This window comes from Ochlerotatus camptorhynchus, unplaced genomic scaffold (genome assembly GCF_037179485.1).
Source record: "Ochlerotatus camptorhynchus isolate MF236.1 unplaced genomic scaffold, CSIRO-AGI_Acam_v1.1 ptg000434l, whole genome shotgun sequence".
Taxonomy (NCBI): Eukaryota; Metazoa; Arthropoda; class Insecta; order Diptera; family Culicidae; genus Ochlerotatus; species Ochlerotatus camptorhynchus.
The window spans coordinates 2815361-2841430 of NW_027040920.1; the positions used below are offsets into that span (position 1 = coordinate 2815361).

At 38.3% G+C, this 26070-nt stretch overlaps 2 protein-coding genes across 8 annotated transcripts in view; both read left to right on the forward strand.

Annotated features, from left to right (window-relative positions):
• Positions 1–3587, forward strand: part of hlk (hulk) — a 90102-nt gene extending 86515 nt beyond the window's left edge. For all 5 annotated transcript variants that reach the window (XM_065234572.1, XM_065234573.1, XM_065234576.1 and 2 more), the window contains 5 exons: positions 1197–1353; positions 1410–1576; positions 1644–1800; positions 1873–2039; positions 2118–3587. In XM_065234572.1, the coding sequence (XP_065090644.1) occupies positions 1197–1353; positions 1410–1576; positions 1644–1800; positions 1873–2039; positions 2118–2488 (1019 nt within the window). In that variant the 3' untranslated portion in view covers positions 2489–3587. The remainder of the gene's footprint in view (positions 1–1196; positions 1354–1409; positions 1577–1643; positions 1801–1872; positions 2040–2117) is intronic.
• An 8763-nt stretch (positions 3588–12350) lies between these two features.
• The window catches only part of phtf (putative homeodomain transcription factor), a 50623-nt gene continuing 36903 nt past the window's right edge, over positions 12351–26070 (forward strand). For all 3 annotated transcript variants that reach the window (XM_065234588.1, XM_065234589.1, XM_065234591.1), the window contains exon 1: positions 12351–12661. The gene's annotated coding sequence lies outside the window, so the exon portion shown is untranslated. The remainder of the gene's footprint in view (positions 12662–26070) is intronic.

Here is a 26070-nt window from a genome sequence, read left to right on the forward strand (position 1 = left end):
TAAGGTTAAATTTTGTCAGATGCAATTGGGTGTAACATCTTTTAAGAGACGCACATACTCATTAGCAGCTTAAATTTTGCAACAACTAACAGCGTCTAGCGTCTACGGAAATAGATTTTTACCTCAGTTCAACTCAGGAATGTGCCAACACCGAGTGGGAGCTGAATTTACATTAGGCCTAAAATCATCGAAATATCCATTTATATTTGCAATATTTGCTCAACTTGCAAACATGCAACATCAAGTATTGGACAACTACAAGTTCGCAACTGTATTTAAAATTTTAAATGAACAACCATCCTCAAACTACACGAGTAGTTAAGTTGTTATAAACTAGCGAACTCAGTCATGATGAATTTCGCCACGTGTAAAGTTAGATATTTCAGTGTGTTCTTTTATTTTCATTGTATAAATATAAAATAAGTTTATATATTATTTAAGTCCTGTATTGAAATCATGATCAAAACAACAAACATATATCAATACGATGAATTACATTTTTTGGCCAAACGTCCATTCGGTCACACGTTCATTCGGGCAACGTCAATATGTCAAACTTTCAAATATTGCCAAACATAAAACCCTGTTCATAGCTCATACATTATAATGGCGAATCAAGAGTCCTTTCGCTTGTTATTCTTTATCGAATGAGGACCCTTTCTCAAAACCCTGCTGTGGAGTTAAAGACTAGGTACAGTCACCACTCAGCTTGTACATATCATTCTAAAAACAACATGGGAAGCTTCCACTGTTGAGTAGTTCCTGTCAAAATAGCGAAATAAAAAATGAATTTTCGAATCGACTTCCTCCGAGTTGTATGAAACATTGCGTAATTGTTTGTTATGGCTAATGATTACGGCAAGTTCCATGCAAATCGGAGAAGGTCGAGATTTTTAGATACGTCATTTGGCGTGGAACTTCTCTGTTACGAACACTTCGAACAAACAACGCACGATTGCTTTCACCATTGCACACCGCTAACCACGGGTCATCCATCGCTAGAATGCCGCACGGCTGTCTTGTGGACTACCTCTGCATGCGAAAAGCATCACCGACTGGGCCCACTCCGCTAAGCCAGTGTTCTAGATGTTGTGGCCAGCCACCTGTGATACCGCACCTGTTCATTTGCCCGCTTCAATTCCGACCGAAGCAATCATTTTCACCTCTCTCATCCCTCACCAACAACTCACTTTCAGACAAGATCAATTGCAACATTTGCGATCAGATTCTCGAAGGGTTGGAAGTGATCGACGACGAACTGGACGTGTTCGGCATCCACATGGTCAAGATTCAGGATCCGCAGTTGGCTAAGCGCTACTCGATCAAGACCTTCCCGGCTCTGGTCTACTTCAGGTTGGCTTCGTTTCGATAAGCAACTTTTACCTAATTGAAAATGAGCTTTATTGCAGAAACGGTAATCCGCTGCTCTACGAAGGAGACCTGCAAAGTGAACAGTCGGTTCTGGAGTGGCTCATCGACGACGACAACCGTGAGCTGGCTGACGAAATTGAGGAAGTTAACGAACGTATGCTGGACAGATTGATGGAACAGTCACCGCTGCTTTGTGTATTCTACTGTGAGTTGAACTCGAATATTATAACATAGCTGTCATATGCTTACTTCTGGAAATTTCCATCGAATAGATGACGAAGATTGCCAGGAATGCGAAGAAATCCTGGAAGAGTTGGAGATGATCGACGGTGAAGTTGATCAGTACGGTATTGACTTTGTGAAGGTCGCCAGCTTGAACGCTGCTCACAAGTACGGCATCACCTCCATCCCTTCGTTGGTTTACTACAGGTAATAATTCGAAATGGCGTCAAACTTAAAATGATCATCATGTTAAAATATGTTTTTTTTTTTCAATCTCAGGAAACAAAACCCAATGTTGTACGATGGAGACATGCATGATCACCAGCGCGTTATGAACTGGTTGACATCGCAGGATGTTTTCGAAATCAAGAACGAGATTGAGGAGGTCAACAGAAAGATGCTGAACAAACTTCTGGACGAAAACGAATTTCTGGCCGTCTTTTTCTGTAAGGACGATACCTAGATTCTGAATCGTTGTTCAAATCATACTCATGTGTTTTGCTTCTCTTCTTTCTCTCACGCAGTCGAAGAAGACCAGGCCGAGAGTGAAGCCGTTCTCGAGAAGCTCGAGCTGATTGACAGCGAAACTGACAACCTGGACATCACCTTCGTCAAAATGGGAGATCCCCGGTACGCCCGCAAATGGGGAGTTACCAAGCTGCCAGCCATCGTGTACTTCCGTAAGCGGTTCCCGAGCATCTTCCGTGGCGACATGTACGACGAGCAAGACGTACTGGAGTGGCTGCGGAAGAACCGCTTCCGCCAACCGGAACTCAACATTCTGATGTACGGATGCATCGCGACTGCCATGGGATTCATCGTCTACACGGCGTTCCTACTACAGTGCTTCAAACCAACCCCACCGCCGCCAGTTCAGCATCCCAAACAGAACTAGGGGACCCATTTGTAAAACTTTCATTTGTTATTTTACTGCTCCAGCCAGCTCTTTGACAGATGGAACTGTCGCAAGACATTTTTTTTTATTTATAGGTTAGTTTAGTCGCAAGAAGTAAACTTGGAATAATTTGTTATGACGCAAAATTTGTATAAAAAGGGGAATAAACTATTTCTCGAATATCGTAAGCAGTTTGGATGAAGCAATTTTTCATTAGAAGAAAAAAAATCACATGTTGCAAGCACTCGACCTTCAATCAAGTAAACAATCGTTCAATAGCGAGCACCAGAAACTCACTTTTTGTTAGTATTTGAAACGGAATAAGTCTAGTAGAAATTTTCGTAATATAGATAGTTATACAAAAAATGTTAAAAAGAAATTAAATGAGAAAACAAAAAAAAACAGAAACTTGTAAAAATTGAAACCATGCATTTTTAGTAGACATATTGTACTGATGTAAAACAAAAGATGCGAAACTTAATCTTAAGTCATCCTACAACACTTGGAACTCGCCGGAGAAGAATCTACCACCAATATAATCGAACTACGTACTAGCTAGGGCCGGATCGTAACTTTTTTTTTCTTTCTTTCAAACGAGCAAATCGAAACAAATAAACTAAACAGACGAGCGATTAAAAGGAAATAGTCCAGAAATTCATCTCATTTCTTTTTCTCTCTCATACATCGACTATTTCGCACCAGTGACGATAAAATGCACCCTTCCGTTCGTTACCAACCGTGACTTCCTTCCGGGCACCGTGTAAATATGAAATCTTGACAAGACCCACCACCAGCAGCAGCAGCAGCAGCTCAAGATAGACGTCGTTAAGTTATTATTATTTGTTCTGACAGTGAATTGTTTAGAGGCAGATACGTTTTCTCTCTGTTGTAAGGTTTTGGAATGCCGCTATTTATTATGACATGAATTGGACTCTTTGGCTTTCAGCATCATCAGCATCGAATGTACTGTCGGCGATATTTCGTAGTTTTTCTTTTAGTTTTCTATATTATTTTTAAAATTAAAATTGTACCATGTGAGACGCGTAAATTTAAGCAAACAAAGTAAACAAAATACAGCTGCCGTTGATAAGCGTTTCAATGATAGAGTTTTTCTTTACTCTTGAAGATTTCCCGTATGAAAATGGACGCACTTGATCCTGTTTGCTCGAAATTCGGAAAAGTTTTTTTTTCGGGTAAGTTTGCACAATGTAACATTTGGGTTAGAATGGGGCACGCTATGTTTGACGGCACTTTTTTGCAACTTTCATGTACCTCCGTTTTTCATTCACAGGAAGTTAGTATTGATCCTACACACTTAGATTGTGTTGCCGAGATGGGCACCACCGAGCAGCTCGGCATTTTATTTTGCTAGATGCCAGAGAAAAACTTGCCGAGATTCAACAAAATTTATGTTTGATAACTGAGATCTCGGCAAAATTCCCATTTGTTAGCTGAATCTCGGCAAGTTTTTCACTGAGATTCAGCCAAATAAAATGCCGAGCTGTGAAGGTTTTAAAATATTTCTTCTTGGATTTTTTAAGAAAAGTGTTTTGAAGTTTACTTAGCCGTCTATGAAGGCATATAGGGACTATTGACAATACAAAACTATTACGGATTGAACAATTGCAGTTAAATAAACTTCATTAATTACTATAGCAAATCCGAACAACAGATCATTCAACTATATTTGTTATTTAAATGCACATTTAAGCGCAAATAAACATTAGCGTAAAATTGTTACTTGAATACAAAAGTCTACTTATCCTCCGACTTCCCTACTTAACTCGGTTTCACTACTCTTCTGTTTTAATTATTTTCCACCAATCTGCTGTCCCTTTTTTAATCAAATGGGAGAATGAAGGCTCTTACTAACAATCCCCCTTATTCTGCGAGTCACGTGACTCTCTGTCACCGGTGAGGTGACAATTGTCACCTCGTGTGAGGTGACTCTCCATGTAAATCAAATGGAGAGTCACCTCACACGAGGTGACTATTGTCACCTCACCGGTGAGAGAGAGAGAGTCACATGACTCGCAGAATAAGAGGGAATGTCTTGGATGTTCAAAGCTACCACTGTAAAACCATACACGCAGGTAAAAGAGCGTAAGAATTCCATAAGAAACACTTGTGAATTTTAGCCATAAGAAATGAGTGTGAATTTCATTCATTTGCCTTATGAAAAATAATGTTGACGAAAAAATAATAAATCGGAGCAGACTGGAACCGGCAAATGCACGTTGAGGTTAGGGGGCCCGTGTGATGACCACTCGTCTTTCAACGCTTGGGAAAATGAAATGGTTGAAGGCGTATAAGAGCTACCTCATGTTACCCGAAAATCATTCATAAGTCACGCTTATGAAATTCACATATGTTGTTCATAAGTCGAGCCTTATCAAATTCTTAGGTCTATTTGCCTCAGTGTATGCTACCCGAAAATCATTCATAAGTCTCGAATGAATGAATTTCATAGATGTTATTCATAAGTCGAGCCTTATGAAATTCTTAGGTCTATTTGCCTCAGTGTAGATTAAATGCATAACAAAACTTTAAATCAGTTGCTCTAGATCCCAGACCGATTAGTCCCGGAGATGAACTAGCCATAGGCTAAAAATCTCATTAATAAAGAATTAAAAAAACCCCGACCGATTATTTCAATCGAGGTGGCAAATGGTAAAAACCTATTCTTACATGTGTGCAAATATCAGACTTGCCGATTTTTTTTCTATTTTGAAGTTGTTCTACAAAACACACCCGGCATCTCATCGGCGCTAGTTTTACTACCAACTCGAAGGTTTAAATTGGGAACTTCTGCACCAATCCAATCCGGGGTGCAATGCGCAACACCATTTGGTACTTTGTCAACCTCACTCCTACAAAGGGATGCTATACTTTGCCGATACTTTTGAAACCTAGGTTGAAATAGCGACGACACTGGATGGTACCGTGAGTAAACGAAACTCCACGCACACAAACACATGAGCTCGAATACAAATAACAGGATAGGCTAGCAATCGCTAGAACTAGCTCAGAAAACCGCACACACGCTTAGGGAGAGCTAGCAGACAAACAAACAAATGGGAAAGGAACAAGTAGTATGAATAAACCGAGGGGGGCGACACATCAAAATCTCAATTCTAGATGCTCAAAAAATCTCACACTAGCGAATAAATCTTCGAAAAATCTTCTTTCATTTCTCGCATCTACTTGCATCGCGCATCATCTTTTTGCAGGAAATCTTCAATATCGTGATAAATCTTCTTTCTATCTACTCAGCGTACGCGCAGCTAGCCACAGCAAAGCACTATATTTCCTGCATCGTAGATAGAGTCGTCCCCCTCGGAATAAACCTAGGTTTGGAACACTAATAAAACATAAAATGATTTCCGTTATTTGGCCCTGCAATAAATGTTGGTTTCGTAAAATTAATGCTTTCCCCGTAATTTTAATTTTGGTTGGCTAGATTCTTCACATAAAGGATGTCCCACATCAAATTGCATCACGGAAAAAACGCTGTTGAAAATTACCAATTGGGTATTTTCTCTTGAAAATTTAGGTACAAGTAGTTTAGAGTGTATTGTTAACACTGTATTTTTATCGCTGTCAGTTTTTCGAAAGGTGAACAAAATGGTGTCACCCTAAAAGCACCGTCGCGAATTTATTTTGCGCAAGCACCTGAAAAATCCTCAACTCTCTCATCGGGACATCGGAAAACAACTCGAAATCGTACAGTAAGGTAAGTCGTATGATTAAACGTTACTCGAAACTCTGAGCATCGAACGGAAGGAGAAATGCGGTCAGAATGGATGTTCTATTAGTGATCAGGATCACAAGCGTGTCGTGAAAGCGTTTAAGCGGAATCCCAATGCTTCGGTCAGGGATGTGGCCAAACAGTTGAATCTGTCCAAGTCTTTCGTTTAGATAGCCAAGGACCAGGAGGGACTGCATACGTACAAAGTGCAGAAATCTCCAAATCGTGACTAACGGCAAAATACAGTGGGAAAGTCTCGGGCCCGGAAACTATACACCCAGATGCTAACGATGATGAGACTTACGTCAAGGCGGACTTCCGGCAGCTTCCGGAGCTACTGTTCTTCACCGCCCAGCACAAATTTGATGTTCCGGAGGAAGTAAGGAAGCAGAAACTTTCAAAGTTTACCAAGAAATATATAATTTGGCAATCGAGCTGTCTGCTAATGTGGCAAACGGAGTGCGCCGTTCGTGACTACCGGGACTGTAACGGGGAGATCTACCTCAAGGAGTGTCTACTGAAGCGTCTGCTTCCTCTGTTGAAGCAACATGAGGGCCCTACGATCTTCTGGCCGGATCTAGGTTTGTGCCACTATTCAAATGTTGTCCTGGAATGGTACGAAGCCAACGGGGTCACTTTCGTACTCAATGACATGAACCCCCACCCCCCCAGGAACTAAGGCCCATCGAAAAATACTGGGCTATTATGAAGCAGGCACTACGGAAGCATCCCAAGGAGGTAAAATCTGAGGAAGACATGAAGAAAAACATAAACCCGCCCTGAGGTTGAGTTTCTTTCCGGGAAAATCAAACCTTGACGAGTGGTCCTCTTCGGAGGTGGCGCTTAAGCCATTTGTTCTTGAGATAGGAAGCGTATTCAGTAGTCACTTCTTTCAGCTTTTGTTCGACTGGATCTATTTTGAAACTTTGCTCTACCTGATGATGCCGTTCGTTTGCGTGGACGGCCTACACTGATGCAAATAGGCTTAAGAATGTCATAAGGCTTGACTTAAGAACGAGACATATGCAATTCATAAGTGTGACTTGTGAAAGATTTTAGTCTAGTATATTATACGCCTTTACCCATTCCATTTTCCCAAGCGTTGACAGACGAGTGGTCCAGACACAGGACCCGTAATCTCAACGTCTCCATGGTTCGGTTAAATTCCTATCGATTTCTTGTGGATAAAATTCTTAAATGGAATTCTTACGTTATTTTGCCTCCGTGTACGCTTTGCAATGAAAGGCCTTACAAACCATTTGTTTACAAATATTGATGGGCCTTTTTCAATTGTTAAATGCAATCTTGGGTAGCAACCCATACTGTGCAATGCTTCATTCAAATCGGGTAGGGTCGGGTCAAAATGGCTTTTTTTGCGTTTTGAGCTGGAAATGCTCTAGGTTATGAATCATTAATCAACAATGAGCAGCACGCCAATCGCTCAAACTCGACCTTCTTAATTAAATGAAACTTTGCATAATTGTTTGTTATAGGCAATCATTTACATTTGTGCTTTAATTCCGCCATTTTGGATCTTTTCATTAATTGTAGGACAAAACCGTCACTTCAGATCGAAATGACGTCTGAGACAAAGTTGCAAAAATAAATTAAGTAGGATAAATGACGACTTCAGCAATACCTTATTCTATTATCGTCAGGGGGTAAACAAAGTCCTTAAGAGCTCAATTTTGGCATTGGTGGATGCATTTTGCTTCAGAACATCTATTGGCCAAATTTGAGTGCTCTAGGACTTTGTTTACCCCATGACGATAATAGGTTTACGTATTGCCGAAGCCGACATTTCCCCAATTTCTAGGAAAAATATACACGGTAATTTAAATTTTTGTAATTTTGAGTAAACATTCAAAAAAGTGTAGAAAACTTAATTGTACACAATCAAATGAAACATTTTATAATCTTCAGTATAACGTAAAATTTTGGAATTGAGAAAAGTCAAGGATCATGAAACATTCTTCATGTCCTAGATCGTAAAAATGTGTCCATTTCTATATTTTGTATTTCTAATCAGAAATTTAGAGTTATTCGAAAATAAATTAATCCTTCTCAAGTGTTTGGCCAAACGTCATTCGGCCAAATGGCCGGACACCTATCATTGTGCTTGCTATCACATAATATAAACATGTACACTCTGAAAAATCTTCAAGTCCGATTTACTTGAAAACATATGTGCTTTTTATTTTTCACGTAACTTTTACCGGGATTGCATATAATTTACATGTGTATTAACTGATACTTATATCTGCTCATAAAACTGCAAATTATTGACTGCTTGCTAATTATGAGCGAGATTATGAGCATGATTGACCGCCCGTGGATGAAACTCTGTTATTGCCAGATCAGCTGTAATTACACAGAGAACTAATAGACGTTGCTTGGGACTAGCAATCATCCTCAATGTGTAAATACTGGTGATCTAAAGCTAGGCAAGTGCCGGCCACGTCCGATTTCTGGTCAAGAAAGGAATGGGTAGGAATATGTTGACGTAATACTCGCTTTACACTTCCACGAGAAATCACTGGGATGTTGGATAAAAGGGTTGGGAGGGATTGGTAAGCGATGTGCTGAATTGATATCCTATCGATTCAAAAGCGCGAAGGAGCGTGGGATTGAATCCATGGTCTTCTGCTCAGTAAGCAAAATCGGTCGCCACTAGGCCACCGAGCTCTTATATTACAAAACAACTACGATCAAGTTTCCGTTCAACTTGTTGATACTAGGTTTCGATCCCAGCGGCGACTTCATGAACGACGACGACAAAAACTGCTCTTGAGAAGGATTTGATATGGATTTCCGATCAACACGTCTTTCCTAAAACTCAAATGTTACTTGTTTTACGTACCCGGCCTTAAAATCAAATTTCTTTACATAAAGCGTAATATTATGAAAGAAATCCGATTAAAAGTATAACTCTATGATGTGAACTTATGATTTTTTGCTCAGCAAGCAAAATCGGTCTCCACAAGGCCACCGAGCTCCTTATGCCACAAAACAGTTACGACCAAGTTCAACTTGCTGTTGCTACGATAAAAACTTTTCTTGAGAAGGATTTAATATATATTTCCGATCAAAACGTCTTTAAAAAAAACTCAAATATTATTTCTTTAACGTAGGGGAAATAACGGCTTCGGCATGACAGACTATTTTCGGCAACCCAAATTGAAACGCTAATTTCACTGGATTCTCTTTCGAAAACACTTCGCTGAATGTATTCAAACGATTCTTTAGACTTTCAGCTTCAATTTGTTGAAATGTAATCCACCACGGAGAAAAAGCAATCTAGCAAGGTTTTCTTGAAATAAAACACACGTACTACAAAATGCTGCTGATTTCGAGTTTCCGATGAAAGCACAGCTGTTTAACATTTAGCTCAAATAGAAAGTTTGCCGAATAAAAAGATGTTGCCCACAATAGTCGATCTCACTAGAGAAGATTGGAGCTTTGTAAAAGCGTTTCAAAACAGTTTTTAACAATTCATTCGACTGAAATTGTAAGAGCAGCTGGCTGCAAAAGATTGTAAGCAAATCAATACTGCATATGTGTGCGTTTCTTAAAAAAAGGCTATCGAAAGACGGTCGCTTCTTAAGTTGCCGAGAATACGTAAATTCCCCTACTTGTTCCTCCAACGGAATTTCAATACGCTTTATCTCATATAAAAATATTTCCGATTCAGTTAAATCTATAACCAAAAAAAATACGATTAAGTTCCTGTTCAAGATGCTGTTACTAGATTTCGGTCCCGGCGACGACCTCTCAGACGACGACAATAACTGCTCTTAAGAAGGATTTGATATGGATTGCTGATCAACACGTCTTAAACAGACGATCTTCTAATCAGTAAGCAAAAGTGGCATCCACCAAGCTAGCCGAGCTCTTTAATTAATTTTTGAGACATTATTTGGTAAATATTGAATTAAATTGAAACAAATAATTGGAGTGTATCTCATTCGAATGATTTGTAATTAGCTGACCTTCTAATGTTTCATAAGTTTAAAATCAATCGCTCTTCCATGTTCACCATTTAAAAAATCGATGAAGGGGAAATGGATGTAATGTCGGCTTAATTGCCCCTAATTTGGGCCCATACATAAATTCAGCAATCGACCAAATTTTCAATAGCGACCAAAAATATCCATTAGTACCGTGACGCTTTCATCGAGTTAAAATTGATAAATAGCAGATTTTTAGTGATGGGCCCAATCTTAGATCTATAAGCCAACATTAGAGCCATTTCCTCTATATATACATATTAAAAAAAAAGGTTAACTTTATCGCGTCGTTATTTCTATATACAAAAAATACTGAACTAAGATTTCGAAGATTCACGCGCAAAAACTTCCACCCTTCATTGACTCGATTTAAATTTAGGGCTTAATTAAGGAGATAAACGCGTTTAAAGATTTCGAACACTTAAACACCCCTCAAATCGAGATTTTGGCCGTAATTAAAGAGACAAGCGCGATTAAAGGTTACAAACCCTCAACTCCTCAAGGCATCAATAAACTCAACCTAAACGAATGCTGAAAAATAAGTTAATCTAAAGATGTACCATCATCGACGAGCTGAACATAAGCTCAAATATTTTAATTCAATAGATCTAGCCTGAACGAAGGTTGAAAAAAAGTTAATAATTATGATTTAAATCCAAAGATTTTCCATCATCGAAGGGCTGAAAAAATAAATCAATAAACCCAGCCTGAACGAATGCTCAAAAAAGTGAATCTAAAAATGACTCATCATCGAGGAACTGAAAATGAACTAAAGAAGACTGAAGATTTTTAGAGTTGGTTGGCATAGAAAACTCTCAACTAATTACTATGAAAGTACATCTGGAATATTATTGAGAGCCAGTAAACCGCTCGCAAAAAACATTAAAAGCCTAGAAGATGTTTGACCAGAATATTTTTTTTATTTCAAGTTCCATGATCTATAACTTTTAAACGCGTTGAAATTTTCACCAGTTACCCTACCCCACAATTAAAGATCAGCTAAAATTATTACGGATCAGTAAGTTTAGCGTGTTTATCAAGTGGAAGTGATCCCTCGAGTGATCCATAATTGTGTGGCAGTGTACAGTCAAAAGTCAGCGTTACATCTAAATCCGCGTCCAGATTTGGTTTTAACCAGGCTTTACAAAATAAAATGCCGTATTTCTTTAACTAGCGACTAATTTCGTAGAAATCAACCATGCTGGTATTCCAATACTTGAACATTCGATTGCAACCAATCCTTTATAGGTGATGTTCGATCTATGGACCTATGGATCTAAGATTGGGCCCATCGCTTAAAATATGCTATTTATCAATTTTATCTAGATGAAAGCGTCATTGGGACGGTACTAATGGATAGTTTTGGTCGATATTGAAAATTTAGTCGATTGCTGAATTTATGTATGGGCCCAGGCCCATGCATTAATTATGTCACGCTAAATCGAGCGAAAAATTACCCTCTCCCCCCCTTTCGTGACGTTTTTCCTATACCTAATGCATTGCTTGTTACAAAATCTTAGACCCCTCCCCTCCCCCCTTGGAGCGTGACATAATATATACATCAACCCAAATTAGTGGCATATAGGCGGACATTACATCCATTTACCCTATATAGCTATTCGAAAAATCATTATTTTTCTCAAATTATTGATTTAATACAAGAGTTACGAGTACGTACTTCTACTCCACTGTCTCAAAAGCCCCTTTCGAAATGACTATTTCACCAAATGAAATTAAGTCGAAGTTGCATTGGCAGCACTGTTAAAGTATAGTATGCCAATGCCAGTGGTATGCCAGTAGTATACCAATGTCAGTCACGAGGGTTCAAGTAAACCAACCCTATCAGGGCTTGTTCAGATATTACGAAACGCAAGATATGGTAGGAGGAAGCCTGATATCGTGCTACAAGCAATGCATTATGTTTAGGAAAAAGAGGTGGCGGTGTTCCAAAGTCTACTTTTTGTGCGCTACGTAATATATGAACGTAACTCAGTGAATTATGTATGAATTAATTCCATTCATTCATGAATACATCAATTTCTTGTTGCTACGCGAGTTCTCTCATTTGACGTCAAGACAAACGTCAGCTCAGTTGTCATCGGGTTTGGTTCGTCCAGTCGATTTTCAGTGATCTCTCGGGAAAGGTTGATATTTGGCTGAAATTAAATTAATTCCATCATAACCAAATTGCTGTAACATGAAAATCGATTGAATCGCACATAAATTGTGTCGATAGAAAATTCAGAGTACAATTGTTACGTTGACAATGCCGTGTGTGAATTCTTTTGCCGAGATCCAGAGTGCAATCATTCTTAAGGAAGACTGAAAATAGTTCCTGCCACATCAGGAAAAATATTACCCAGAGCTGAAGATTTCACCTTGGGATCGTTCAAACTAGTTTACATCTTTCTTAAGAAGGTACGTAAGGGGATTTTTACGTCTACAGTGTACTATATAAAAATCGATAAAAAGTTTTACGTATTTACTTTGTGTTTGCCCAGTAAACTAACAATTCATAATAGATAAGACCTGAAAGCTTCCAACTGCGCATTGCACATGGAATCATTGCATGAAAACCCCGGAACACGACTGCATTGATTTATGTGTTCCTCTATAAAAATACTGATAATCACATCAAAACACAAACACACAACCTGAATGTTGCAATGCAATTTGGTTTGGCCAAAATGGAAGAAAAATAAAACTCAAACCAGTCCGATGAACATACGGAAGAAGAACGGGAAAAATGGGTAAATTTCTTACGAGGCAGCCTAGGCCACCGTCAGACAGAAAGAAAACAAGTTCGGCCGGCTTCGTGCCCCTGTCGGTAAGGACCGAGACTTTTGTTTACGTTGCTCTTTCTCACTTTGACTTATGGACGAGATGTGGCAAGCAAGCATGTGCTACATAGTGCTTCCCTTTCCCGTACGGCCACGGTAATGCGCATGAACTCCATTCACGAACGGCAGCATGCCACCAACACTGAACCAAGGTCGACGTTCATCGATCTGTCAAAATCAGATGTTCGGTGTGGGCGGCGGGCGCTTGTTTGTACCTACATACAATCAGTGCAACAAACTGAAAACACAAACAGTGAATTAAAGATTGTACGTATCGATGAAAGGAGATAGGACCTATTCAAAAATTAATCGAGAATTGCCCTATACATCGTACTATTAAAACCCTATACCAAAGAAAATTTATTGCAATGTATAAGAAGGGTGCAAAGATCTCAGACACGGCCGTCTTTGTTTTGAATGATGTGATTCTAAGTTAGCATGACCTGCAATTTATTCCAACACAACGTAGATTAAATGTCATCAAAATAGTGTCATAACAAACGATGCAATCATAATAACACGCTATAAATGCAATCCAGTTTCAAAATTAATTATTTGAATTCTCGCGTAAAATTTGAAAAGAGCCTATGTAAACATGTAAACAAACCAGAAAATGGCTTGTAAATTTTAGAGTCGGTGTATAATGACTCACGCCAAGAGCGAAGCCAAGTCTACCTATTGAACTGTGAAACCGGCTACCTATCGTGCAAAGTAAACAAACATTACGATGCTTTGAAAGGTCCACGAAAGGTATTGCAATAAAATATAAAATATAATCGAAAAAATGATCATAAACACGCAGTGAGCATTAAAATGCCATGGGATACGTTTGGTAATGATCAGTAGTGCGAATTTCTACTATTTTTTGGTAAGATAATTTGACAAAATCACTGATATAACGATTTACTACAGCCGCTATTTTTTATTCTCGCTAGAAGTCATTTGAAGTTGATGTAGAAGTCCTCTGTTGCCAAGTGAAAAGAAAGTGAATGTTTCGAAAACCGTGATGCGAGTTCAACTGTTTTTCTCTTGGCGTGACTCATTATACACCGACTCTAGTAAATTTGTCAACCACTATTTCATTCTTATATAAGCAAATAGAAGTATTTTAGGCATTTATATTGTTCAAAATAACAACTGTATCTCAGTACACAACATTCAAACTATGCGAAAAGTTTTCTAAAAGCCAAAAAAAAATGAATAACAATTTAATTTTATAAATTAAAAACCTTTTTGTGAATCTTTCAATGGTTAGGTCTATATTTAAAAGCCGTTGTGCTTGTCATCAGAAATGGAAGGCCATTTTTTAAGCCTTTTCTTAACGTCAAATAAATGCAAAACAAATCACCGGCCCTGCCTCAAGCAGTAAGGCCTACATTTGATTTGAAATTTTTTAATCATCGTTCGTTACTAGATGGAACTTAATGGAACGAAACAATGTATGTTTGGCCGTTTTAGTATTTTGGCCTATGAATTCCAAAAATTTAATTGTTCGGCCGTTTTGAAAATGAAGTTATTTTTAATGATTTTTATCGACAATGCGGAACATTATTATACGACTGGTAGTTATTTATCGGTGCTTTATAATGGTATCAAACGATGTGTTTACATTTTGGTCATATGCCCTTTTCAGACAGGTGAATGTTTTATGCATCTTCATTAATGTATAGCGACCGTTACATAGTCACGACGCATGGCAGTCTAGCCGCGTAGGAGTATTGAGCAAATCTTGCTAACTTCAAAAAATATAACTCAAAAACGAAAAAAAACACATCGCTGATTTTTTCATATGTTGTGTAAAAAGCCTACATTTTTAAGGAAAAATATAAAAACATATTGCAATCTCTGTCTACAAACCATAAAGACCATAAAAACAAAAACAATCAATGTTTTTCAATGCAAAATCCCATTTAACATTATTTTTAATTACCTTTCCTTGGATATTTTAATCTTTGAAATCGACTCGCTGACAAAATTGAAAAAAAAATACCGGCCTAATATTTTGCGATAAGCAAAAAAACTATCAATTTTTACGAAATTTCGCCATGGAATGACTGTATTACCATAGAGGTAACTCTAAGACCACTGGGTCCCGAAGAAAATCATTATTATTTTTGGCTCACTCAGTACCAGAACAACGGTCCCAAGCAGTCCCAAGCTATTTCACTCACCCCTGCATGTTCTGCATGAATCCACACACCCCTGATGTTATCTGTCAAACTTTCATAGCGAATCAAAACAAACATAGTGTAGTAATAGAATTTCAACTAGAATAGGGTACGTTAATCGTTTGCTTGGGACCAATAGGCTACTAAAGTGGTGAGCCAATTTAAAATCGTTAGTTTCGTATTGATTGTTGGTATTACTACACAAATTTTAAAGATCTCCCACAAATACAAATCTTAACCAAATTCATTTCAATTTGGCACAGCTGCTGGGGAGCTATTCAAACTTGACCCACCTTATTTTACATAACAGAAAAATGTAAGCTGCATTTGTTTAAATAAAATATATTGTTTGATTCAAATCCAAATATCTCACATACATCACAATATATCTCTGGGACATTTTGATTAATTACACTAGTTTACAGCATTTTTGAACTCGGTAAGGTGATGATCATTTCCAATGCAAAATCCTACGCTGAATTCAATGCCGTGGTCAGAAAAAATTAAAGTAGAGCCATTTTTGAGATATACAAAAATTTTGATTTTTTGAATTTTGGACAAAAGTACGATTACTAAAATGTCAATATCTTTGGAACTAGTGCACCAACTTTAAATCTTTTTTTATTAAAATGAAGCTAAATAAATTTGCTATCGTTCACTAGAATATTATGTCTTAATTAAAAATTTAATTTTGAAGTCATTTAAAAATTTTCAGCATTTTTTTTTATTTTTGCTGCGGATTTTCCATAAAAATCTTGTTTTAATCAACATTTTTAATGGGATAAAAAGATTCAAAAAATCATTCCATAATTTATTCTTAAAGTCCATTCAAAACCGGAGAAAATGAGCCTTTAATGGATGAAATTGGTTGGAAATTGTCGAAGTTATGAGCATTTTTGTAAAACGCTTAAAAATGTTGCTGAAATTCAACAGCTTTAGAGTTCCTTCTCTAGGGCCTGTTCATAAACTACGTAGACAGTTTTTTGGGATTTTTGACCCCCCCCCCCCCTTACCCTTCGTAGACAATTGTCCATACAACATTTTTAAAATTTGTATGGGCCGTGGATAATTGTCAACCCCCCCCCCCCCCCCTAAACTGTCTACGTAGTTTATGGACAGCCCCCTAGGTGTCGTTGTAAGCATCCAAATCACATGTAAAGTTTTCATGGAACATTCTTTTCTCTACATATCAATTTGATTAAGGCATATCAGGATTTAAAACCGAGTTGATACAAAAGAAATTTATTTAGGTTTTATTAAAAATGATTGAGAATCGAATGACTTTGTCTTCGATGTTTTGAACTTGTTTCTCGAATCAGAAACCAACAATAGTCACCCATCATTGCTTCATCCCAAAACCCTTGGTAACGACGTTCCATCATCTTCATTTGTTGGTGAAAACGTTCGCCGTGCTCATCACTCTAGTCACCAAGATTTTCCTGGAAAAAATCCATGTGAGAATGTAGGAAATGTATCTTCAAAGACATATTCACACCTGTGTTCAGTGAAATAAAAGGATTTGAAATTAATTATATGTAACAAACACAATATTTTTGATTTATACCTATTTTCTCATAATTTTTGAGCAATTCATCGACGGCTTCCTCAAAATCTGGGCTTCTGAAATTTCCTAAAAAGGTTGTGACAACACGCTGGAACGATTTCCACGCTTCTTCCTCATCTGGTGTCAAAACCGTATTGAATGCGGAATCATTGAGCAGTTTTTTGATCGGTGGGCCAACAAATACACCTTCCTTTATCTTTGCGTCAGATAAATTTGGAAATACTGATTTCAAGTACTGGAATGCCGGCTCTTCTTTTTGCAACGCTTTAACGAAATTTTTGAATAGCCCAAGTTTTATATGTAGTGGTGGAAGTATTATGCGTTCTTTTACCACAAGAGGATCATTTTTAACGTTGTCTTTACCAATTGTGAAATTATACCGATTTTGTAAATATATAGTTGCCACACGCGTAACAAAACTTTTGGGGATCATTTTTACACTTGAATTCACGTTTTGTCGTATACATCGTTAAGCAATGTTAAAGAAAGAAAGCTGTCTAATTGAGTTGGTTGCGTTAGGTTCTCGCCGAGCGGTCTCACAAACACTAGCGTAAATTATATTGTTGAAAATATCCCATTTAAGGGGGTATTCCCAATCTTTTGCCTTTTTTCGGCCTGTTTTTCAATTAATTTTTTTCCAAGGAAAATGAATAGTAATGCGCCTAACTCTTTGGGATTCTTGTTTATTGAACATTAAAGTTTACAAATAAATTTTTTTCGACATAAAAAAAGACATTATTGACGTCACAAAATGGTGGCAAACAGACCCCTGTTCGCCGCAAACGCCTGGACGGGCGAAGACTTTTCTCTGGAACGGCTTCATCTGAAACAGATTTCGTGATGAAATTATAATCTGCATAAGATTCTCTGGAGCTTCTCCCGTTGGCAGCAAAAAATCTTGCAAATTAACAAAATGGCGGCCATATGAAAAAACAGTCGATTTTTAGCCCGCTTTTTTGCAGCTTTAAGGTGCTTCAAACAATGTTAAATGTTAATATTTTTGACTGAAAGTGGGAGAAGCTCCAAAGAATTTAATAAGGAACAAAATGCGCAAAGATTCAAGTCAATATCTCTTATAGTTTCTGAGAAAAATCTTCGCCCGATAAAAAAATGTGGTTTCGAGAAAAACGCGTTTAAAGTTTTGACTTTAGTTAAAACCATTTGGGGGTTCTTACCATTAGTCAGCTATGCCTGGACACCGAATTCGCTGATCGGAAAACGGCTTGGGGGGATGAAAGTATATAGTCTAAAGTACAAAAAAACGTGAAAAAAAAAATTGATTTTTTGAAAAAAAAGATCGGGAATACCCCCTTAATTTTGCGTGACAGCTGGTAGTGTTAGTGAAATGCACCGTATGCGTACACGTCCGCAGAAAGGCTTACTGGAAGTGGTGCATGAACCTAGGAGCGGGACAACGGCCAATCTTGGAACATTCAATTTCCATGATTTTACAAAAATGCTCATAACTTCGACAATTTTCAACCGATTTCATCCATTAAAGGCTCATTTTCTCCGGTTTTGAATGGACTTTAAGAATAAATTATGGAATGATTTTTTGAATCTTTTTATCCCATTGAAAATGTTGATTAAAACAAGATTTTTATGGAAAATTCGCAGGAAAAATAAAAAAAATGCTGTAAATTTTTAAATGACTTCAAAATTAAATTTTGAATTAAGACCTTATATTCTAGTGAACGATAGCAAATTTATTTAGCTTCATTTTAATAAAAAAAGATTTAAAATTGGTGCACTAGTTCCAAAGATATTGACATTTTAGTAATCGTACTTTTGTCCAAAATTCAAAAAATCAAAATTTTTGTATTTCTCAAAAATGGCTCTACTTTAATTTTTTCTGACCACGGCATTGAATTCAGCGTAGGATTTTGCATTAGAAACGTTGGTCAACCACTAAAGTTCACACTTTTTATGTTTTTTTGTAAACTAGTGTTATAGTCTATTCGATGTAAATTTTAAATAATTGATGACATTTTACGCTCACTTGAGCAACTTTTAGAAGATCAATTCAGAAAACAAAGTATTTTTTACAAATTTCATGTAGTAAATATTTTTCAGTATTTAAAAAATAATAAAGGGTGTCCACGATGAAATTGCCACACTATGAAATTGCTCTAACTTTTTAACCGTTGGGTAGAATTTAATGAAAATTTGGGTGGATTTAGTTCATAGTGCATAATTTACATCCTGCAAGTTTTAAAGTCCTGTGAAAACTCGCGGAAATGGAGTCGAAACAACAGCTCGTGCGTGATAAAATCTTGCGCATTCATCACGAGAACAAGGATCTCTCGCATCGTTCCATCGCTAAAACGTTGGGAATCGCGAATTCCACGGTGCCGCGAGTGATTAAGCGGTTCGAGGAACGGTTGACCACCGATCGGAACATTGATCGGAAAAAAAAGCTTGAATTGATTAGTACCGATCGAGGAAAAATGATAAAAGTATTCTTATGAAAGAATGATCAAAGTATAATAGCTTTTATGTCTTCCGCAGTTTTTCATAAAATTCTATGTTCTACAACTTTACCAAATACAGCAAACCTCTGTCTTGCTAAATAAAAAAATGTATCGCTGTGCCATCTTTGCGGCCGAAACTTGAACTATTTTTATCTACCAAATTGTAGTCCTAATTAAACCAAGAAACTTTACTGAAGACGTCAACTCAATTGGATGCTATCCCAGAGCGGTATTATTTTTTTCCTGCTAGATTTAATTTCTGGCCCACTGAGGGCCCACCCTTACAGAGGGGGAAGGTTCTCGAACCTTTCCCTGCTCCAAAAAGTCTTGTATACTAATTTTCACGCCGATCGGTTCAATAGATTCCGAGTCTATAAGGGTCAGACAGAACTTCATTTAAACAAGTGCGATTTACACTAAGATGCAAGAGGAAATTAAGTGAATTCACATAGGAAAGATTGTATCATGCTGGTGATAATGGAGACATGGTTGTATAGGACGCCAATCTATATACAGTTGTGTTAAATATAATAACAGTGCATGCCGATTTCTATACAAAATGGTCAACTTTGACATGATGTAATTTTGTTAACTTATGATCAATTGAGCTGAAACGTTCGCCACAGAATTACAAATATGTTCAATTTTACGAAAAACCAATTTACTAGGTGGTAAAACTCGATTTCTGCCGTGGTGGGATGAAAATATAATCCATATTCATTGTAGATGGGTCCAGTTTGCTAACAATTTCATCTACTGTAGCCGGTTCAACTCTTATGATTTCGTTGATTTCACTGTGTTTTATCCCCGGTGCACCAAACTTTCAGTGAATTTGTTGAATTTCGGACATTATCTGCAAATCCTCGTTGTCGTCTTCATTGCATAGCGAAATACGACTTAAGAATTTTCTTCCAGCAGTTTACCAACGTGCTCTTATATCCTTTAGAACTACATCCAAGCAGTCGAAACAATTCTTGATGCTGAACTTCCTTCGTCTATCCGTTAGGGAAAGGCCTTCATTCTCGGCTGTTTCCTAGTCTAGTCTAGTCTAGTCTACACATACACAGCCAGTACTTGAAAGAATCCTGGAAAATGATAGAAATACATCTATCATTTTTCTTGTCATTATTAATGCCTGCTGCACATCAAGGATGTGAAACAAACAATAAAGCGGCCAGGCCTACTGTGTAGCGTTTATTTATTTTTTGTGGAAGTGAATGTTTACCATGTCTACTTAATAAGTATAGACAGTGGTTAACATTTAATCCACAGGTAATCAATGAGCGGGGACATACCGTACCAACCGCTCCGTATGCAGGATTTGAAAATAGGCTATATAAATCGTTGGGAGTGACAGAGCTAAGAAAGTTAATGTACACTCCTTGGTTGTCCGATCTCCTGGGATGGAACACAGGTATTTACCCCTTGTGTTCGAGCGTACAGTCCTCCCTCCGTACAAGCGTGGACGGCACCGCCAACCCACTGCCATCCCTCAATCGATCCAGCCGACCTCAGTCGAAGGACAACAGAGAGCGGTGTGCGGACGTAACCTATACGGAGGGAATGCTGTATTCGCCTAGGTTATAGCGCCCTTGCTCGCTACCATTTTCTTCTAGCGGTTGGGACCTGAGCACTAACTCTTGTCCTAGCCCTATATGGCATATGGTTATAGCGCCATTACTCGCTCTCTGAAAAGAGAAGAAGGGAAGGGAAGGAGAGGAAAAGGACTTGGGAAAAGGAAATGCGGAATTCCTTTCCTCATTGGTATTTGTATCGTCAACTTTTATGAAAATTATATAAATCATTTTTCCTTGGTCAGAGGTATTATTGCGACATTTTAATAAGATTGTCTTATCATTTGTTATTCAAAATTTAATGTTATAATGATCAACATAGCTTTGGATTATCCAATATATTTCATAATTTAAAAAAAAAAAACATTTTTTTAGCTGAAATGAGTATTTGCAACCTTGTCATACAGATCTGAAAATTAAATCAGTAGCTTGCTTCTCTGCATCAGACATGCTTAGACGGCTTAGACTGACTCCACAAATCAATGGTTGCTACTCCGTGATTGGCCAGAATCAGTGAAATTGCACAGTGAATGGGGTTAGGAGTGACCTAAAATTCTCATTGTAGGGGAAATGGCTCTAATGTTGGCATATGGGTTTAAGATTAGGCCCATAGCTAAAAATCTGCTTTTTATCAGTTTTATCTACACAGCAAAAAAAGTTGTTGAATATTACATCGAAACTGCTGCAACCAGGTCAATCCATCGGTTGTGTAATATCACATTGTACGATGTACATCGATTTTGCGAACAAAATTACATCCATTGATGTAATATTATATCTGCGTTTTGCTATTACATCATTATTTCATACATCAGCTTGAATTACGTTGATCGATATTACATTTTTTTTTGCTGTGTAGATGAACGCGTCATTGGGACGGTACTAATGGATATTTTTGATCGCTATTGAAAATTTAATCGATTGCTGAATTTATGTATGGGCCCAAATTAGGGTCATTTTTGCCGACATTGCATCCATTTCCCCTAAAAGTTTCAGTGACTCCTTATATTAAAGATCAATGATGACGCCGGCCACGTCTTTGCAACCAGGTGGGAGATGGGAAAGAAAGTTAAAGTGACCTTTGTTGTTATGGGGGCCGTGTTTACCTCTGCGTCCTCACAAAGGTCACAGGAGGGAGGTTTTGTTAGTAAGGTGGGGTTCTTTGGACCAGGATTCACCTTGATAAGTGATGTGATGATTGCTTTGATACAATCGCAGTTTGATAAATACACGAATGCGGAGCTATGAGAAAACGAACCAATATTATCAACTCTTTATTGTAAAGATGTCTGGGATTGAACCCATGATTTTCTGCTCAGTAAGCAGAGTAAAATCACTATGAACGACGATCGTTTTTGAATAAACGGATATTGAAATAACGGTTGATTATTTGAAATATACGTATGGTTCAACCAACACTATCAGCGGCGCCGGTGGTGTAGTGGTAAGCGTGATTACCTCTCACCCCAGAAGGCCTGGGTTCAATCCCAGTCGGCGCCGCCGGGATGTTCTGAGGCATAACATCTCTGATCACGCCTTCCTTCGGAAGGGAAGTAAAGCCGTTGGTCCCCGGTTCATGAGTTGATGGATCGATAGGTAGGATCCAGGCGTGGTAGCTGCCTCCCTGGCGTCGGTAGCATTGGTGCTCAGCACGGAAAACAAGATCGGCGCAATCAAGGAAAAAAAAAAAAAAAAAACCTACACTATCACGAAGACGACGGCGATGACGACAACAGTGATTTTGGATCTCACTTTTTGTCTAGGATATAACACCTTTGCCTGTACTGCCGCTTGGAAAGCGAGAAAATAATACTCTTTGCCATTTCGAAGAACCAATATTCCAACACCATTCGAACTTTTACTGGACGATACCCATTTTGCTTCGCGATCGCGAAACACGAAACTAAAAATTCTGTAAATTTGCAAACATTAAAACATTTAGAGATAGGTCTTTGCTCGTTGATTACCTTGCCCGTACTCGAAGGAAAGCCAATGTAAGTAATGTTTATAAATACATAGGCGAGACCAAAACGGCCCCACGTGGCTCCTCGCCGCACTCTCACTACCAGTTCCGGGATTCCACGTGGCAGAATTCACCCCAGGGCGCGTCCTAGACCATCCTACCCTACCTAAGTATATGGCAAAAAAATATTAAACTGGAACGAACTCACCAATTTAGTTGACTGTCCGTAAACTGGGTTCTTCTGCCGCTCTCGAGATGGCATCCATGTTTCCGTTGGTCGGCTGCTTCCCGATGTGAAAGGGTTCTCAGGCCGAAATTGTTCGCAACGTCACAAATTGTCGGGATGGAAGAGGTCTCGGAAAAGTACCGGCCTTACCTGAGCCATAACCGTTGGTTCCGTTACCACTTCTCGAAAACTAAACTGGGGATTGTTCTTCATTAAATGCACTTCAGAACGGGGAATCACGAGAAAACATCTTGACAGCAAAAACGAACGCGTCCGTTCCAGGCCTTCATTCTCGGCTGTTTCCAGAATAAACCTGTAGCTTCTCTTGACATAGCCCAAGAAACAATTTTGGTTTTATTGGGGTTCTGTAGACCATGATTTACACTTGTAGCATGCTTTAAAACCTCGATAAAACTTGCAATGTTACTTGGGAGTTTAGCTTGAAATTTTCGCGTTAGAACAAAACATGATTGAGAACCCATTTTTGTCCGCTTTCGATCCCGGCATTGTTTTCAGATGCTCTGAGACATAAGATCTTTGAGGCGCAGTTGAACACTTGGTCAAGACAATACTGAAAACTTAAAACAAAAATTAACGATCATATGGGATCGATTTCTGGCCTTTACACGTCGTTCCCTTTCCGGAAATACCCATATTTTGGTATTTGACAGTTTTTCTTGAACCGATTGTTGCCATCTTGGATTACAAAATGGCGTCTGGCATCGATTTACAGCCTATACACGTCGTCTCCTATCCGGAAATACCCATATTGTAGAGTATTTGACAGTTTTTCTTGAACTGATGGTCGCCCTGTTGGATTCCAAAATGCCGTCTGGCATTGATTTCCGGCGTCTACAAGTCGTCTCCTTTCTGAAAATGCTTATATTGTAAAGTATTTGACAGTTTTTCTTGAACCAATAGTCGCCATCTTGGAGTCCAAACTGGCATAGATTTACGACCTCTACACGTTGTCCCCTTTCCGGAAATACCCATATTGTAGGGTATTTGACAGTTTTTCTTGAACTCATGACCGCCATCTTGGTTTCCAAGATGGCGTCTGGCATCGATTTCCGGCCTCTAAACATCGTCCTCTTTCCAGAAATACCCTTATTGTAGGGTATTTGACAGTTTTTTCTTTAACCTTCTATATGGCCAGCTTATATACACAGCAAAAAAAGATGTTGAATATTACATCCAAACTGCTGCAACCAGGTCAATCCATCGGTTGTGTAATATCACATTGTACGATGTACATCGATTTTGCGAACAAAATTACATCCATTGATGTAATATTGTATCTGCTTTTTGCTATTACATCATTATTTCATACATCAGCTTGAATTACGTTGATCGATATTACATTTTTTTTTGCTGTGTACGAAGCTCATATGCACACTAGCGCTGTGTAGTGAGAGAGTTTTAAACTAATATCACCGACGAACCGACATGCCACTGGAGCGTTTCGTTTGTCCACAATTTGATTTGTCAAATGAGCGATTCGATTTGTCAAATGAGCGATTCGATCTGTCAAACGGGCGATCAGAAATATCAAACAAGGTGAGACGCAAACCAAGTCAATATAAATTTTAAGTGTGTTCGTGTCCTTGCTCACGATATGACGCGATGGGATGAGTAGATGTCGGTAGTGTTTAACGTATTTTAAATATGACGCTTTGGGAAAGAATTTGAATGCAGCTTCTACGAGCAGTCACGTCGGTTCGTCGGTGCTAATATGGCCACCATTCGAAAGAACTTGGTCACCTGAACAACATTGCTGAAGACATCAAGTTTCTGTATGGCCAGTATCACGAAATATTTTTTGTTGGACCCAACTTCCATATATTATGGCACCCGTCATAAGTAACATAAAAGTGAAGCGTCTCTAGCGGCCTAGTTCCCAACTAAACCTGAATCCAATGACACAGGCTTGTTGATCTATCCCAGTACAACAACTTTGTCGAAGACAGTATAGCTTTATATATTGAAATAAATGAGATAATCCACCACAGCCCCCATTAGTGAAAATCCCATAAGCTGTGGGTATCCTTGTTCGCGGTTCCTTATTCACGCCCCCGTTACCCCGGCAATAAGGATTCCTGACTGTATATCAACGAATACTCGTTTGTTGATATTCACCACTGCTTGATTATCCAACCCAAAATTGTCAAAATCAGAAACGATCCTCAAAAGCAAAATAATCAAATTCATTTTGGGCAAAATGATTATTATTAATATTATCGACTCCAGAGCCTAAAACCTCCATATTATCATTATTATCAGCACTATATTTGTGTAATATGAAAATAATCATTTTGCATTTGATCCTCGAAATCATCCCCACCATGATGAAGATGAATATTGATATTGACAACAACACAGGCGATAATAAACATCCAGCCACGAATGAACAAAAACAAATGTTGACTTCGATACTCATAGGTTGCCTTGATCAAGAGAATGTGTTTATGTCAAAATTCAAATTCATACAAGTAGTTGGTCTATCTATTAATGTTGTCTTCATTTTCAGCTAAGTTGAGTGTAGAAGGAATGATTTTTATCAGCACTGCGTGCGACAGCTCTTTCTTCGTGGTTTGTCATAAATAGGCTTTCGATAGACTTTAAATCTCGCTATAAATGGACCATTGGCCGCTTTCGGAATCACCTTCGACCTAATCACTATCGGCTTCCGGTCAGCCTGCTGTCATCTGGCGTAATAATCCACATTTAAACAAATTTTAGCCTCCTACTCCTTCCATATTTTTAACCCTGGCCTTATAGCCTAATCGCTCCTTCAAGAGCAATGTTTACATGGCGAATAAGAACGACCCAAATTTGAGTTTAGTTCACTCATAATCGCCAAAAGTGCAGGAACTCAGCGATGAGTAAAATTTGTCTCATGGTTTCCTGTGAAAAACCTAAAAAATCTGCCGGAAAATGAGGAAATTGACGAAAATTTTATTCAGTCTCGGAGTAGTACCAATAGACTGAGTGAATTCAATCTTTACTTTTCTCAAATTCGGG